Source organism: Pinus tabuliformis, chromosome J (genome assembly GCF_031772625.1).
Source record: "Pinus tabuliformis cultivar Carrire ecotype Pingquan chromosome J, CPIR1, whole genome shotgun sequence".
In the NCBI taxonomy this organism is placed as follows: Eukaryota; Viridiplantae; Streptophyta; class Pinopsida; order Pinales; family Pinaceae; genus Pinus; species Pinus tabuliformis.
This window is the reverse complement of record NC_142295.1, coordinates 448,128,703-448,143,596: the sequence shown is the minus strand read 5'-3', so window position 1 is coordinate 448,143,596 and position 14,894 is coordinate 448,128,703. Positions and strand designations below refer to the sequence as shown.

The 14,894-nt window shown below is 38.7% G+C and overlaps 1 protein-coding gene across 5 annotated transcripts in view; it reads left to right on the top strand.

Annotated features, from left to right (window-relative positions):
* LOC149227745 (chaperone protein dnaJ A7A, chloroplastic-like) overlaps positions 1–11,607 on the top strand; it is a 133,456-nt gene extending 121,849 nt beyond the window's left edge. For 4 of the 5 annotated variants that reach the window (XM_089377906.1, XM_089377907.1, XM_089377905.1 and 1 more), the window contains exons 6-8: positions 9,609–9,657; positions 9,781–9,861; positions 10,075–11,483. In XM_089377906.1, coding sequence (XP_089234032.1) covers positions 9,609–9,657; positions 9,781–9,861; positions 10,075–10,920 — 976 coding nt within the window. In that variant the 3' untranslated portion in view covers positions 10,921–11,483. Of the gene's footprint in view, positions 1–9,608; positions 9,658–9,780; positions 9,862–10,074 lie in introns of all 5 variants that reach the window. The other variant, XM_089377904.1, reaches the window with a different exon arrangement.
* The last annotated feature ends 3,287 nt before the right edge of the window (positions 11,608–14,894 follow it).

The window sequence follows — 14,894 nt, the reverse complement described above, 5'->3', positions numbered from 1 at the left end:
ACCCATATGTTATCATTCTGAGACATTTAATTTTGCAGTAGTTAATTATCCCACATATGATAAAGAATTGTATGCATTAGTGCAAAGTGTGAAAAAGTGGAAACATTACCTATTGGACAAAGAAATAATTATACATACTGATCATCAACCACTTCAATATTTGCACTCACAAACTAAATTGCAGCAATCAACGGTCTAGATCCGATCAGCACATCGGAATCAGCGGAATCAGCACAGGCGTAAGCTATCGGGGGGCAACCACATAACAGTGGCGATCGTGATCAACGGGGTCAACGAGGACCGTCGATCAAGCGCGCAGGTCGATGGCCCAAGTTGAACCCCGATATCGCAATTGGCAAACACAGAGGAACACTTACCCAACGGTCTGAGCTCATGCGATTGCGGCAAGTCGCATCGCAAAATCGCATCGGAGCTACACAGAGGAGCGGACATATATATATATATATATATATATATATATATATATATATATATATACGCGACGCGATAGCCGGACCCGATAACATTATAAACGATGTTTGATATCTTTTGAAATCCGTCAAACGATAGTTTGTGTGTATTGTCGCGTATTTCATTTAATAAATGAAATACGAAGGGAGGCGCCGATGCGATGAAACCCGAACCTGAAAGGGTTTGCGAATGAAAATATATACTGTTTCAAATCCGAGATGAGCGGGATTTTCATATTTTAATGTAATTTAAATATAAAAAGGAAATCCACGAAACAAGTGGGATTTCGGGAGGACCAAAGGCGGTAAGTGGTTTGGGTGGACTCTGCCCGAGCCCATACAATGGCTGCCACGTGTCCAGGCTAAGGAGAGACAAAACCATCCTCATCAGGCGGTTAACCCTCGTATGAAAGAGCCGCCCGAAATGAACCACGGTCATTGGATCCAAAACTCCCAGATCAACGGTGGAGATGCAATGTTGATATATAGGCGAACCCAATAGGAGTATAAGGCAGATTTATGGATATTTGAACTTTGAAGTCCGATAAACAGAGTTTGGCGGACTTTTTCTGTGTCTGAACGTATTTCTTTGTGTAAACATAGAATGACCATTTTTGGGATTTCGAAGGTCCGATGACCCATTCTGTTACAGTACAGGTTGCCACCATCCCTGAAAGCGTTTAGCAATGATTGATAATGCTTAGAGGGGGATTTAAGCGGACAGAGGCCAGGGAGCCAGAGAGCTCGAGAAGGTGAAACGAGCAAACAACGACAATTGGCTTTAAAGCCACAGATTGACAAAAAACTGAGCAAGCAGCGCTGAGATAGAGAGTGAGTGAGGAGAGTCTGTGTACTTAGGGCTAAGTTGCACGAAACGGGGAAACGGAAACGAGTTTCCGAAACGGGAAGCGATACGAAATGCGACCTCCCCAAATTTTGGAAACGGGGAAACACGAATATATATAATACATATATATATATATATATATTAAAAATATTTAAAAATTATTAATATATATATATGTGCAATCATAAAGCATTAATGATACATTTACATTATATGATTATAATTTATTACATTTAAACATTAAGATTAAATTTACATCACATTTACTCATGAGTCATGAATGATCAAATAATGAAAATAAAAATATAGGAAAATCCAAAATCAGCCTTTATTTATATTTAGTATATGAGGCTGCAAGTACAATAAAGACTATAAGGCTGCAAGAACTATAGAGACAAGTCACAAAAGACTAATCCTCATAAAAAATAGAAGCAGCAAAATGCTCAATAGTGGATGGTGGTGCTGAAGAAGATGATGCACCAATTCCACTTCCAGATTCGGCCTCAATATTCAGGGCAGCAAGAGAGAGATCCAAATCAGGATTTTCTGCATCCACATCCCATTCTTTAGAAGGACCACTGTTGTATTCTGGACCCCTACGAGATGCAAGGCGAAGGTTGGAGTGCACATAAACAAGATCCTCTGCTTTCTGTGAGCCCAACCTATTGCGCTTCACAGAATGAATAAAACCAAAAGTGCTCCAATTCCTTTCTGCTGATGAAGAGCTTGCCACTTGTGAAGGAATACGAATGGCAAGGTTTTGCAAATGTACACCATTTGCTCCATGACAAATCCACCACCTAACTGGATTCATGGTGCTTCTCTCCTCCAAAGCTGATATATCTGCATAATCATCTATTCCTGCAGCAAAACTGGCAAATTCCTCCTTTACCTCCCTATGTAGATGAGAAGGAAACATTCTCATAAGTGCTTTTTTCACCCGAGTAGCCACCTCTCTATCCTTATGGGGTGCCTTCCTCTTCCCATTGCTTTTAGCAATAAGCTCCTCATCATAAAATTTGGGGTTCAAAGCATGTGCTAAAGTGTGCAATGGTGTATTGAAATTGTTCCACCTGTCAACAATGATTTTCTTGATCAAACCAGCAAAATGATCATCAACAAACAAAAGTTGTGGAGACTCCTGCGAAATGATTTCCATAGTTTTCTCAACCATGGAATCCATGCCATCATATACCTCTCCCAAGAAAGGTTGGTCAGTGTCAGCACTCCGGAGAAGCTCAAATGCAGGGGTTGTGAACTTTAGCAAGAAATCTACCTTGCTTCACCAATCCTCATCAAGGCACAATCTACGCACCATAGATCCCCGCTCTGAATCTGCTTGTCTCCACTCAATCCAAAGTTGACTCACCACCATAGAAACTAATGCATGCTTAACCTCAACAAGGCGGCACAACATCACGAAGTTTGAGGCATATCTAGTCTCAACAACTTTTAACAACTCCAATTTGGAGTACTCTCGAAATATGGCCTGAGACTGGTGGTGGTTGGTGATGAATTTGATAATCTCCCTTGCTTCCCCTGTGAGTTCCTTTATCCAGGAAACTTTGTTGTCGATCTCCTCTAAGATCAGATTCAGATTATGGACAATGCATGGTGTCCAAAATATGTGGTCATACCTCCCCTCAATAATTAAACCTGCAGCTTTGCAAACCGGTGCATTATCCTTGATAACTTGCACCACCTTGTTAGGCCCTATTTGTTCAATAGCTTTTATAATAACATCAGCAATGTACTGTGCATCTTTCACCTCTCCTGAGCAGTCTTCTGCCTTGATAAACATTGCTCCTTTGGGGGAAGTGGCAATGATATTTATCAATGGTCTGCGCCTCATATCTGTCCAACCATCTGAGACTATGGTAACCCCAGAGCTACTCCAGGAAGAACGATTTGGAGCTAAAATGTCCTCCACAAGGTCCTCATTTTTGAGAAGCTGGGTTCTGACTTTCTCATAGTTGGGCCCCTTGTACCCTTGAGGAGCTTTGTTAACTGCCCTTATCATATCTTGCCAGTAAGGAGAGCGAACAACATTGAATGGGATACCACATGCATAAATGCACCTAGCCACTCTGGAATCAATTTCTTCTCTTGCTTGCACATTCACCAATCTAGCAATTCTGCTATCCTGAACTGAAGGGGATGCCCCTGGGCCTCTGGTATTTTTGGGTGCTGGTTGTTCATGTTGTTGAGTGTGACTAGCTCTCCTCTTTCTTGCTTCAGCTACAATCCTTGGTTCAATGTTAGATGGAGCTTGAGTAAGCTCATCATGCCTTCTCTTAGTACCATCCACCTCATCTTGCTCTCTTTGATATGCCCTCCTTGCCAACGGATCTGATGTTTTTGTGCAACCTGAAATCCCCTGTCCTCCTCCATGCAATAGATGCGCCTTCACTCTTGGGTAGGAGCCCTTGTACGTATTATTGCAAAGATCGCATCGCCATTCCCATGAGCCACCACCTCCACATCTTTGAAGCTTCGTCACATGCCTCCAAAGAGGATAATATTCAGCCCTTGGGTTGGCCCTAGGGCTTGCACTTGCAGCTGCACTTTGGCTGGAAGGCATTGCTGCAAAAATAAATTAAAAAAACAAATCTGTAAATAATAAAATTTAAGAACGTTTTTCATATTTTTGGCTGTATAAACCCTAGAAAAATTGAAGAAATAGTAAGAAAAAACTAAGAAATGAATGTGGCTTACCCAAATTAATTTTCTGTGGCTGAAACTACCCTAGAATGCCAGAAAAGAGGAGAAATATGGCTGCAGCTGAGCCAAATTTGCTGCAAAAATAAATTTAAAAAACAAATCTATAAATAAAAAACGTTTTTCATATTTTTGGCTGCCTAAACCCTAGAAAAATTGAAGAAATAGTAAGAAAAAACTAAAAAAATGAATGTGGCTTACCCAAATTAATTTTCTGTGGCTGAGACTACCCCGAAATGCCAGAAAAGAGAAGAGAAATATGGCTGTAGTTGAGCCAAATCTGCTGCTACTGAAATCTCCTGCTGAAATCTCTCTCTTGCTGCTGAAATCTCTTTCTCTTGCTGCTGAAATCTACTTTGCTCACTGCTCAAAACACCCTAGCTGAAACAACTGCCAATCTCCAAGAGAAACGACTTGCTGAATAGTGTGATGAGAGAATGAGACAAACTGCTCTTTTATAACTTTAGAATAGGTTTCTAGAATTTTCCGGAAACCTAAAAAAAATTTAAAAACCAATTAAAAAAAAAAATTAAAAAACAACACATTAAATTAGGGAAACGTGGCTCGTACGGCCTGGAAACGCGTTTCCGGCCGTACTGCCACGTTTCCGTTTCGGGAAACGTGCCTCATAAATGAAGCCCATAGCCAATCTTTCCCCATCCACCAACCGCAACACCTTAACCAGTGGCTCAACAACCTTCACAATCTTTGCTGCCTTTTTCCAAAATATTTCTTCATTAACTTTCTTTTTCAAATCTTTGCCATCCTGTTTGTGAGACCACTGGATTTCATTCCATTCATCACTGGAAAACATCTTTTACAAATTTCTATGTTGGGAAAGCATAGATTGCAATGTCAAAAAGTGAGTTGCAAATCTAGTGATGGCAAGCCTAATAATATACCTGCCCCTTGTGTGTCTCCTCATCAGGCTCAAAATCCATGAATGATTGTAGATACATTTTGTTATGCTTTTGGCATGATCTACAATGTTCTTGACCCAATCTAATTTGCCAATATCCTCAAGCATGAGGTCTATGCAATGTGCAACACATGGGGTCCAAAAGATGGTTTTGTGTTTTTCCTCTAACAGTTTACCAGCAAGAACATAGTTAGAGGCATTATCTGTGATGATTTGAACAACATTAGCCACCCCCACCTCCTCAACAACCTCATCCAATAGCTGAAACAACAATTGTCCATCTTTCACCCTATCAGATGCATCAACTGATTTTAGAAACATGGTTCCCTGTGGGCAAAAGATAAGAAAGTTTATGATGGTATGGTTCCTTTGATCAGTCCATCCATCTAACATGATGGTACATCCTGTTTTTTCCCATGAGTTTTTGAAATCTTTCAAATACTCATCAATGGAGGAAATTTCTTTCTGCAAACGAGACCCCCTTAACTCATGCATAGTAGGGCCTTTGAAGCCCTTTCCAGTAGCAAATATGGCATCAAACATAGGCTCATAATATGGTGAATGGGAAACATTGAAGGGGATATCAACATCATACCACCATCTAGCTATGTAATCACAAGTAGTCTCCCTCAATTCTTTCTTCCAATGGTCATCTAAAGTGGGCTGCATATGACTTCTACTAGCTTGAGGACCATGTGCATTTGATGGAGAGGAGAGTGTGACAATGAAATGACTTTTGATATTCATATCACCCTTCTTTTTCATTTTACCCTTGCCCTTTTTTTCTTGCATGGACTCCAAAGAGGGAGGAACATAGCGAAAGGGGTTGGATGCATTAGTACAAGGGATAGCTGAAGAGCCCTCAAAATCAAAATGGGGGTTGGTAGCTATCATTTGTTGTATACTCCTCTTCCTCCTAATTCCAGCCTCTATTTATTTTTTCCTAGCTTTTTCTTCCTGAAATTTCTCAAAGCTATTTAACAACTCCTTCATAATCTCCCCAATTTGTGGTGATTCACATGGAGTAATTTAGCCTCTAAAAGCTGCCAAGTATTATTTCAGCCTATGAATGCCCCTAGGATCCTCCTTAATTTTTCTATGGCAAAATTTGCAATGCATTTGATTATCAACCATTTTAGCATATGCCCAAGCAACATCTTTCACTCTAGGAGCCATTTTTTGACCTGGAAATGAAAGGAAAAAAATCTGAAAATGAAAACCAAAAAAATAGCATTGCTTCAATGCTCATTTCTTTTACAAAAAACACTCTTTTCAATTTCTAGATTTGCACAAAATAATAAGTAAGCAATACCAGATTTTAGAAGTGAAAAACAATACCTCTAGGCACAAATTGCCTCCTCAATGCTGCTCCAATGGATGCCCAAGAAGCTCCTCACTGTTGCTCCAATGCTTGCCTAAGACTCCTCACTGCTGCTCCAAAAACAAACTCCACAACTCTTCACAAACTCCTCACAAATTCTCACACAAATGCAATGAGATAGCTATGAGGAAATGAGGGGTTGGGTAGCTTTTATAGGGTTGGGAGAGGTAAATGGACCTCAAAATAACCCTAAGCCAAATTAGAATTGGCTGTGGGGTCCATTCCCCCCCTCCCCCCCAAAAAAAATCGCAGGCCGTCAATTTGCGTCGGTGACTGAGCCGGCCGGGTTGTTATCGAGCCGGCTGAGTCAGTCACCGGCTCGGTAACAACCAGGCTAGCAACTCCGTTTCAGCCATCGAGCTGACCCATCCAAGCATTGGCTTAGTCTAGCTCGACTGAATCGGAGTCGGCTCAGCCGTTTTTTAAAACAGTGTATAAAACTAATAATAGTAAACACAAAAACGAGCTTCTCATGAAGGATCACTGTAACTTATATGATAATGTAGAGTAGGTCTAACTACAAATCATGAAATGGTCTACATCCTCATCATTTGCATATTGCAACTCTACATCATGAATAGATGACCGGGGGTTGGGGAGTGGGGTTGGGAATGTCGAAAGATGTAGCAGAAGTAGGAACTGGTTGTGTAACATCTTCAAGTAGGTTGAGGTGGGTCACAACATTGAATGTCGTGTTTAAGTCAGATATTTTAGGCTCCACATCCCACATCTTACTTGGACCTTTCGTATACTTTGGACGAGAATATAATAGAAGGCATAGGTTGAAATGACCATATACAAGATTGTTAGCCTTCGTTGCTCCTAGTCTGTTTCACTTTACTGAATGGATGAAGTCATATGTACTCCAATTCCTCTTAGTTGATGAGGAACTAGCAATCTGTGATAACCACCTTGTGGCTAGAGTTTAGATATAAATGCTGTCTTTGCCATGGAAGCCCCATTAAGTAATAAGATCCATATGCATCTAATCATCCATGGCTAGTGGATCTGAAAAATTACCAGTGGAATGTACAAATGGTCCAAATTCCTCTTGTACTCCCTTTGCAGTTCCCACATCCGTATAGATTTTCCTCAAACATATCTTATACCCCTGTACCATTTCAAAATCTTTGTTTGGAGTTGTTTTAGTAGGTAAAGACAATATTTTGGAATGATAGTATTTGCAGTGCATAGGCAAAAAGGTGTAATGGCATGGTCATTTTGTTCCACCTTTTGGTAATTTTGTCCTTCCCTTCATTGTAAAATACTTCAAAGGATTCACTTTCACTTACATTGATAATTTCCCTTATCCTCTCCACGTCTTTTCCTTTTGGTAGCTGAGGGCTTGAGTAGATTAATTTTGACTCCTAGAAGAGCTCAGAGTACCCAAGGGATTAGAGTGGGAGGTAATGTTTGAGGTACTTTTGTTTGCTAATGGATCTGAAGGTTATAATTGAAACATTTTTAATCTTATCCAATATTTTCAGGAATTCCAATCCAGTCCAATAATGAGGGTAGTGCAACATACTTCTGTACTATGAATAATGATACTCTTCCTTAGACTGCCCTTAGTTATCAAATTCCAAAGACTTTTGGCTGTAAGAACTTCACCAAAGTATGGATTTGTTTTAGAACCCAACCTCCTTCATCCTTTAGTTTGGCAATGGATTGTCACTTTGCCAGTCGAAGTCCTACTCTGTCCTCCTTCCCCGCTATGAGATATCAAAACAGCACTTCCTAATTCTATGCAACTCCCCCTTTGGGATATGTGCTAGGGAGTGCCAATGGACAGGTATAACTTATAAAACAGGACCACTGTTTTCTATTTCAGTATTACTTAAGTCTTTGGCTTTTGGCTGTGAAACTTCAATTATGGTATGTAAACCTGAAGGAGACTATTTATTGCTCATACCCTTGGAAGTTGGGACTGTTATGTAACAATTTGATAAAGTAAAGAGTATGAAGGTGGCATGTATATTTTGAATATGATTGTTGCCTCTTTATATGCTTCTAGGGTGAAACTCTGGAATACTTTCTACAGGTATGAGCCATAGTGGTCCTTTGTGCTGAGTGCTATAAGCTTGTGAAGAAAGTGTAATTCATTCTATATCTGAATAAAATGTGTGAATTTTTTCATGGGAAAAAATTCTAAATTATGTGCAGAAATGATTATCCACCAACACATACCCCAGTGTGTGCACTAGTCTACTCCGACGGGTTCACTAAGGATGCCATCCATGAATCTGGGGAAGCATCCAATGAATTTCCCCTTGAGATTTTCCTTGGAAATATATAAAGCAGTGTAGACACCTTAAGTTTTTATCTTTTAACCACAGAATTTTCTACTTGTTTTCTTCTTCATCCCTCTTGGTGCTTAATAGATCTGTAGTTAAGATGGATCTATTTTGGTAACTACTACAAATTTGACATATCTGAGGTTTCTGATTCAATAGACAAGTTGTGTTTTCAGAGGCTTAGCGGTAACAAAGGTAGAACAAAAATATATAGTTCAAAGAGATGACCATTTTAATATTTCTCTTGTCCTTTACTTGTTTTCTTCTTCATCCCTCTTGGTGCTTAATAGATCTGTAGTTAAGATGGATCTATTTTGGTAATTACTACAAATTTGACATATCTGAGGTTTCTGATTCAATATACAAGTTGTGTTTTCAGAGGCTTAGCGGTAACAATGGTAGAGCAAAAATATATAGTTCAAAGAGATGACCATTTTAATATTTCTCGTCCTTTCAGAAATTCAGAGTTCTCGAAGTATGATGCAATTCTAGTGAACGGGATTAAAATGTGATTAGCTTTTATAACTTTCTATGTAATTGTGTTTTGTTTCATTTTCATTTTGAGTGAACATGAATGCACTTTGATTAGCAGTGTCTGTTTATGGCTTCTCTGAGGTTTTCTATTTTGCATTTTTGTAGTAAATAAATAAATTTTGATTGCACCATTTTATCCTGAAAGAGTAATAATGTGAACTGTGAGTCTGTTCAACATTAAATTTGGTATGGTTTAATGAAATTTTGGTACAGTAAAGTAATTACCAGAATTGGATATACAGGAAATATCTATTACTCTCGATATTATATAATATATATGCTTCCCTTTTTCTTTGAGTGGAAACAGACGGAAGTTGACTCCCTCTTGAAAGTTTGTTGAAGCGTCTTTAACTTGCATTATACTTGTATATCAACAGTTCTGCATAATTTGTGCTTAAACTTTATGTTGTTATAATTTGCAATAATTTTGTTTTTGATAATGTAGAGAAGCTGGCGCAGAGAAGAAATTCAAGGAAATCAGCAATGCCTATGAGGTACTTCACAGATTCATTTAATGAATTGTAACATTTCTTGCTATAGAGAGTTTGTTTTGCAATAAAGAGGGTGAGCAGTGCATTTTTCTTAAGTACTTAGGAAAATAACATGACTGAATATAGGTTCTGTCGGATGATGAAAAACGCCCCATATATGACAAATATGGCGAAGCTGGACTTAAGGGTGTTGGTGCAGGCACTGGGGTGAGCTTTCTAGACTTAAATCCATATACGACTGTAAATCCCAGATCAATTTAGGAAAATTAATATGTTGGTTTTTTTGCATGATTAATTTTACCTTGAAAAATGCTATTTTCTTTTTAGAATCACCACGCCTCTGCTTTGAAATTATATTCTGTCCATACAGAAAAGCAATGCAGGCTGATATATTGTAAATGATGGAATTTTCACGTGCAGGACTTTAGCAATCCATTTGATATTTTTGAATCTTTATTTGAAGGAATGGGAGGTATGGGAGGTATGGGTGGCAGTAGAGGATCTCGAAACAGACCAATGCAGGGAGATGATGAGAGGTACAATTTGGTTCTCAATTTTAAGGAGGCAGTTTTTGGGACAGATAAAGAGATAGAAGTCACTCGCCTTGAGAACTGTGGCACTTGTGATGGATCTGGTGTGAAACCAGGAACTGTGCCAACTAGCTGTAGTACATGTGGAGGTCAAGGGCAGGTCATTACAGCAGCACGGACACCATTGGGTGATTTCCGACAAGTTTCAACATGCCAGGTTTGTGGTGGCACAGGTGAAAGCTCAACACCGTGCAGTTCGTGTAGGGGGGATGGACGGGTGAGACGCACAAAAAGAATCAGTTTGAAAGTTCCTGCTGGTGTGGATTCAGGAAGTCGTCTTCGGGTTCGATCTGAAGGAAATGCAGGAAGAAGAGGTGGCCCTCCAGGAGATCTGTATGTATTTATTGAAGTACTTTCCGACCCTGTGTTGAAGCGTGATGGGTCAAATATACTCATAACATGCAAGGTTTCTTACGTTGATGCTATTCTTGGGACAAATGTTAAGGTGCCAACAGTAGATGGTATGGTTGATCTTAAAATACCCGCTGGAACACAACCTAACACAACACTGGTGATGGCCAAAAAGGGTGTTCCATTGCTTGGGAAGCCAAATTCACGAGGGGATGAATTGGTCCGGGTCCAGGTGGAAATTCCCAAACGTCTTAGTAACGAGGAAAGAAAGTTAATTGAAGAGCTAGCTAGCCTGAACAAAGTTAAAGCTACAAGCAGCAGATGATTAATCGGTACTAGAATTGAAATGTTATTTGCAAAGAATAAGCAATTGTTTTGTTTTAATAGTTGGTTCAACCAGCAAAATATGTATACTTTAGAGGTTTGAAAATCCGTTCTTCAAAATTGTGCAGCTTCGTGTGCTTCACTTTCCCTAGAAGGTGCATCAGATATGACCCCTCTTGTGAAAGCTGTGATTGCTGAGTGAGCCTGAATTATATTACTTGGCAGTTCATAGCCTGTTTGATAGTTTATGAGAAGACATCATTAGAGTAGCTTAAATAGAACACACATTTATTCATTGAGTCACAACTTCTTTGTAGTATACTTAGTGTGGCTGGACTTTGAAGGTTGCCATCGAGGGCAGCTATTTTGCTATGTTAATGTGTTTAACGGTTGAATACCCTTTATAACACAACTTCAGTGATGGTCAAATAGGGTGTTTTATTACTTGGGAAGCCAAATTCACGAGGGGATGAATTGGTCCAGGTCCAGATCCAGGTTGAAATTCACAAATACCTTAGTATCAAGGAAATGAAGCTAATTGAAGAGCTAGTTAACCTGAACAAAGTTAAAGCTACAAGAAGTGCTGCAGTAGATTTATTTGCAAACAATAAGCAGTTGTTGTCTTAATGGTCAGTTCAACTAGTACAAAATGTATGTTTATATAGGCTTGCAAATTGATTCTTGAACATTGTGCTGCCTCATGTGCTTCTCTTTCCCAGTTTGTGCCTGAAATATGGCCTGTTTTGTGAAATCCATGATTGCCGAGTGAGCCTGAATTGTATTACTCAAGTTGCCAGTTCATCCTGTTTGATGGTTTATGGGAACACATTTTTAGAGTAGACTAAACTTTAAATAGAACACACCTTGCTGCATTTGAGTCACAATAGAGTTTTCCTATCAGTTATCTTATCAGGCTCTATTTTTTTTTCACAGTTGCCACTAACGGCCGCTATTTTGCTGTATTAACAATTTTAATACTAAAAAGGGACATATTTGTGAGTAGACCTTTATAGTATATACATATAGCTGCTTTTACCAAGTAGCAATTCCATCATTTATGATATCTTATAATGCGAGAGAGTAAATATTTATGGTAAACAATGCCACCAACCTTTCCCTCGCTGCCTATCATGTTGGCCAAGAATCTCATTACATGTTTACTTCAGACACTTGGAAGTTGGAACATTTGGGATATCTCTGCAATTTCTGTTCATGAATGATAAGCTCGAGAATATTTTATGAACTAAATACAAGGTTTCTTCTCTACCAATACTACATTTGTTATTTTAGTTGTGAAATAGGCTTCATATTGCTAGATGTAAATGGTGAGGATCCCAAACAAGGCCCATATTACATTTTGACATGACTAGAAATGACGTAAAGAGCTGGGGCACTTTTTTCTTTCAAAAGGGCCACAAAATGGTAAAAATGGCCATCCAACCTTTTCCCTTGTTGCCTATCATGTTGTCAAGAATCTCATTACATGTTTACTTCAGACCCTTGGAAGAGACAAAATATCTGTGCAATGTATATTCATGAATGATCAGCTTGAGAATATTTTATTAACCAAATGCAAATTTTGTTCTCTACGAATACCAAATTTTATGAAATTTAAAGCCTTTTCGATGAGAAATAGATTGCTTAATGTTGGATGTAAATGGCGATAATTCCAAACGAAGCCTATATAACATTTTGACTTGACTGGAAATGACATAAATAGCTGGGGCATATTCCTATTTTAAAAGAGCCACAAAAAGTTGTAGTCTGCACCATATTTGATGTAGCAACTACTTTGTGATTTCAAAGAAGACACCATATTCATGAAATAATCTTTTTAGTGTTTTCAAAGAGGCACATTCTCCTTTCACATATTAAAGCAGTATTGTAAATTGGCTAAAATTTGGATCACATTTTGTGGAAAGAATTTAGATCCATGTATAGAATGAACAGAAATACAGCCAGGACTCTACGTGTGCCTAGCAATGGCAGAATTTTTGTTTATAAAGTAGTTTTTTTATACAATTAAGTTTATTGCCCTTGCAAGTGACTGAAGTAGCTAATTTGATCTTTTTCTAATTTTCCTTCTCCATGACTATTCAGATTTTACAATAGCAGCAGTCTTTGGCACCACACATTTTTCAACTAACAACACTGCTTTTTTAAATATTTTATTTGCATGACTCTTTAATATCTGAAATGTTTTAGTGAACGTGTAGATGACTACCATTCTACACTATTATTTTCAATTTGATCCTCCTTGCAAATTTTCTACTGCATTGTGTATACACCTAGAATTTCAATAACATGTATTTAGTGAGCGATATTTCGTCGCTTCTTGTGCCTTGAATAGTTAACAATATTCTCATGGGTTTCATGCTCCTGACATATGGTCGTGCTTTATGTCACCCTCGTTACTTCAGGGGTGACTGGTTGCAACGTGTTAAGCTTTCCCAGTGCAAAATCTTGTGGGTATAATTTCCCGGCAACCTTGTCACTAGAGTTACTGGTCGCTCATATGGATGATAAATAGTTGTCCAGTGTCATTATAACAGTAAGATCATTGCAAATCAATTATTCATGACCTTTCTTGTATCACTATCGTACTTCATATTCTTATATGTTTTTCTGCATTCCCATGCATAGTAGCTTGGGGGAAATATGACATTAAAAATTTGAAAAATGCACACATAAGAAATCAATTATGTAGACGTCAATGTAGATATTATTGCATTGGCCATTGTCTCCCAAGCCACTGTGAGGACATGGGTGCCTAATAGACACGGTTACTTTTGAGCTCTGAGTTACGGTTACGGTTAGTCATAAACTCATCAATTATGATTCATTGCTTCACAAATATATATATATATATATACACACACACACACACACACACACACACACACACACACACTGTTAAAAATGATTTGATAGATAATGAAGACGTCAGGTGACAGAGTGCAACACTTTAATAGGTATGAAACAGGCTACTCTAGCTATGGCCGAGAGACTGGAGGTATCTCAAAAAACAGTCTTTTACTCTTAGGGTGCACACAGCACAATTCAAGCTACACAACCAGCGTAGAAAACATGCTACAAAGCTATACAGACATCTGATTACATGCCCAATGTAAACAAAATAGAAACCCAATTCTCTTTATGGAAACAACACTGTAAATAAGTACAGATATGTTCAGCTATAGAAGATGATACCAAGTTGCCTTGAGAAGCCTTCCAAAGCAAGACAAGATTAAGAAGGCACAAAACACAGTCCATTACCCAGTAATCTCATTTTGGATTAGTTCCTCTTTCGGGATTCTTGTCTTCACCGTTGGTTCCAGAACCAGCCATGGATGAAAGAGTTTTGTGCATCACCTTTATCTGTTCATGTTAATCCCTCATTTCCTGGTGAGTGAGCTGCCACTGGCTATACTGCAAACAGTGAAAGCCAGTTCAATAACTTCCTCAATCTTTCCTGCTGAGTGAGCTGCCAATGGCTATACTGCAAACAGAACCAGTTCAGTAATTTCCTTAATCTTTTATTCTGATCTATAAATGCTGATTGATGATGGCCTTTCAAAGATCAATGAGCCATGCAACATGAAAGAAGAATCTTGAATCTTGAGGAGAGCCTTGTTATGGGTGTCAAAAAACAAAACAACTCACAATCTCCAATTGCCAGCATTGCAACGAGTATCCCAAATCCCCTGTATCCTTCCCTTCCACAAATTTCCTTGGCCGTGATGATCCTTACTGGGCTATCAGTTGGACATCCTGCCAACAAAACAACCTATTCCTCATGCTGGTTAATGACCAGCATTGAGAATCTCATATACATCCCAAGATCTGAATGGAGAGAATGTACATTGACCTGAGTTTGAATAAAGCCCACCATCTATTGAAACTAGGATTTAGAACCACTTCAGCATCTGGGGAGTTATTCAATTGAATTTATCCATTTTAATACTTGCTCGGGAT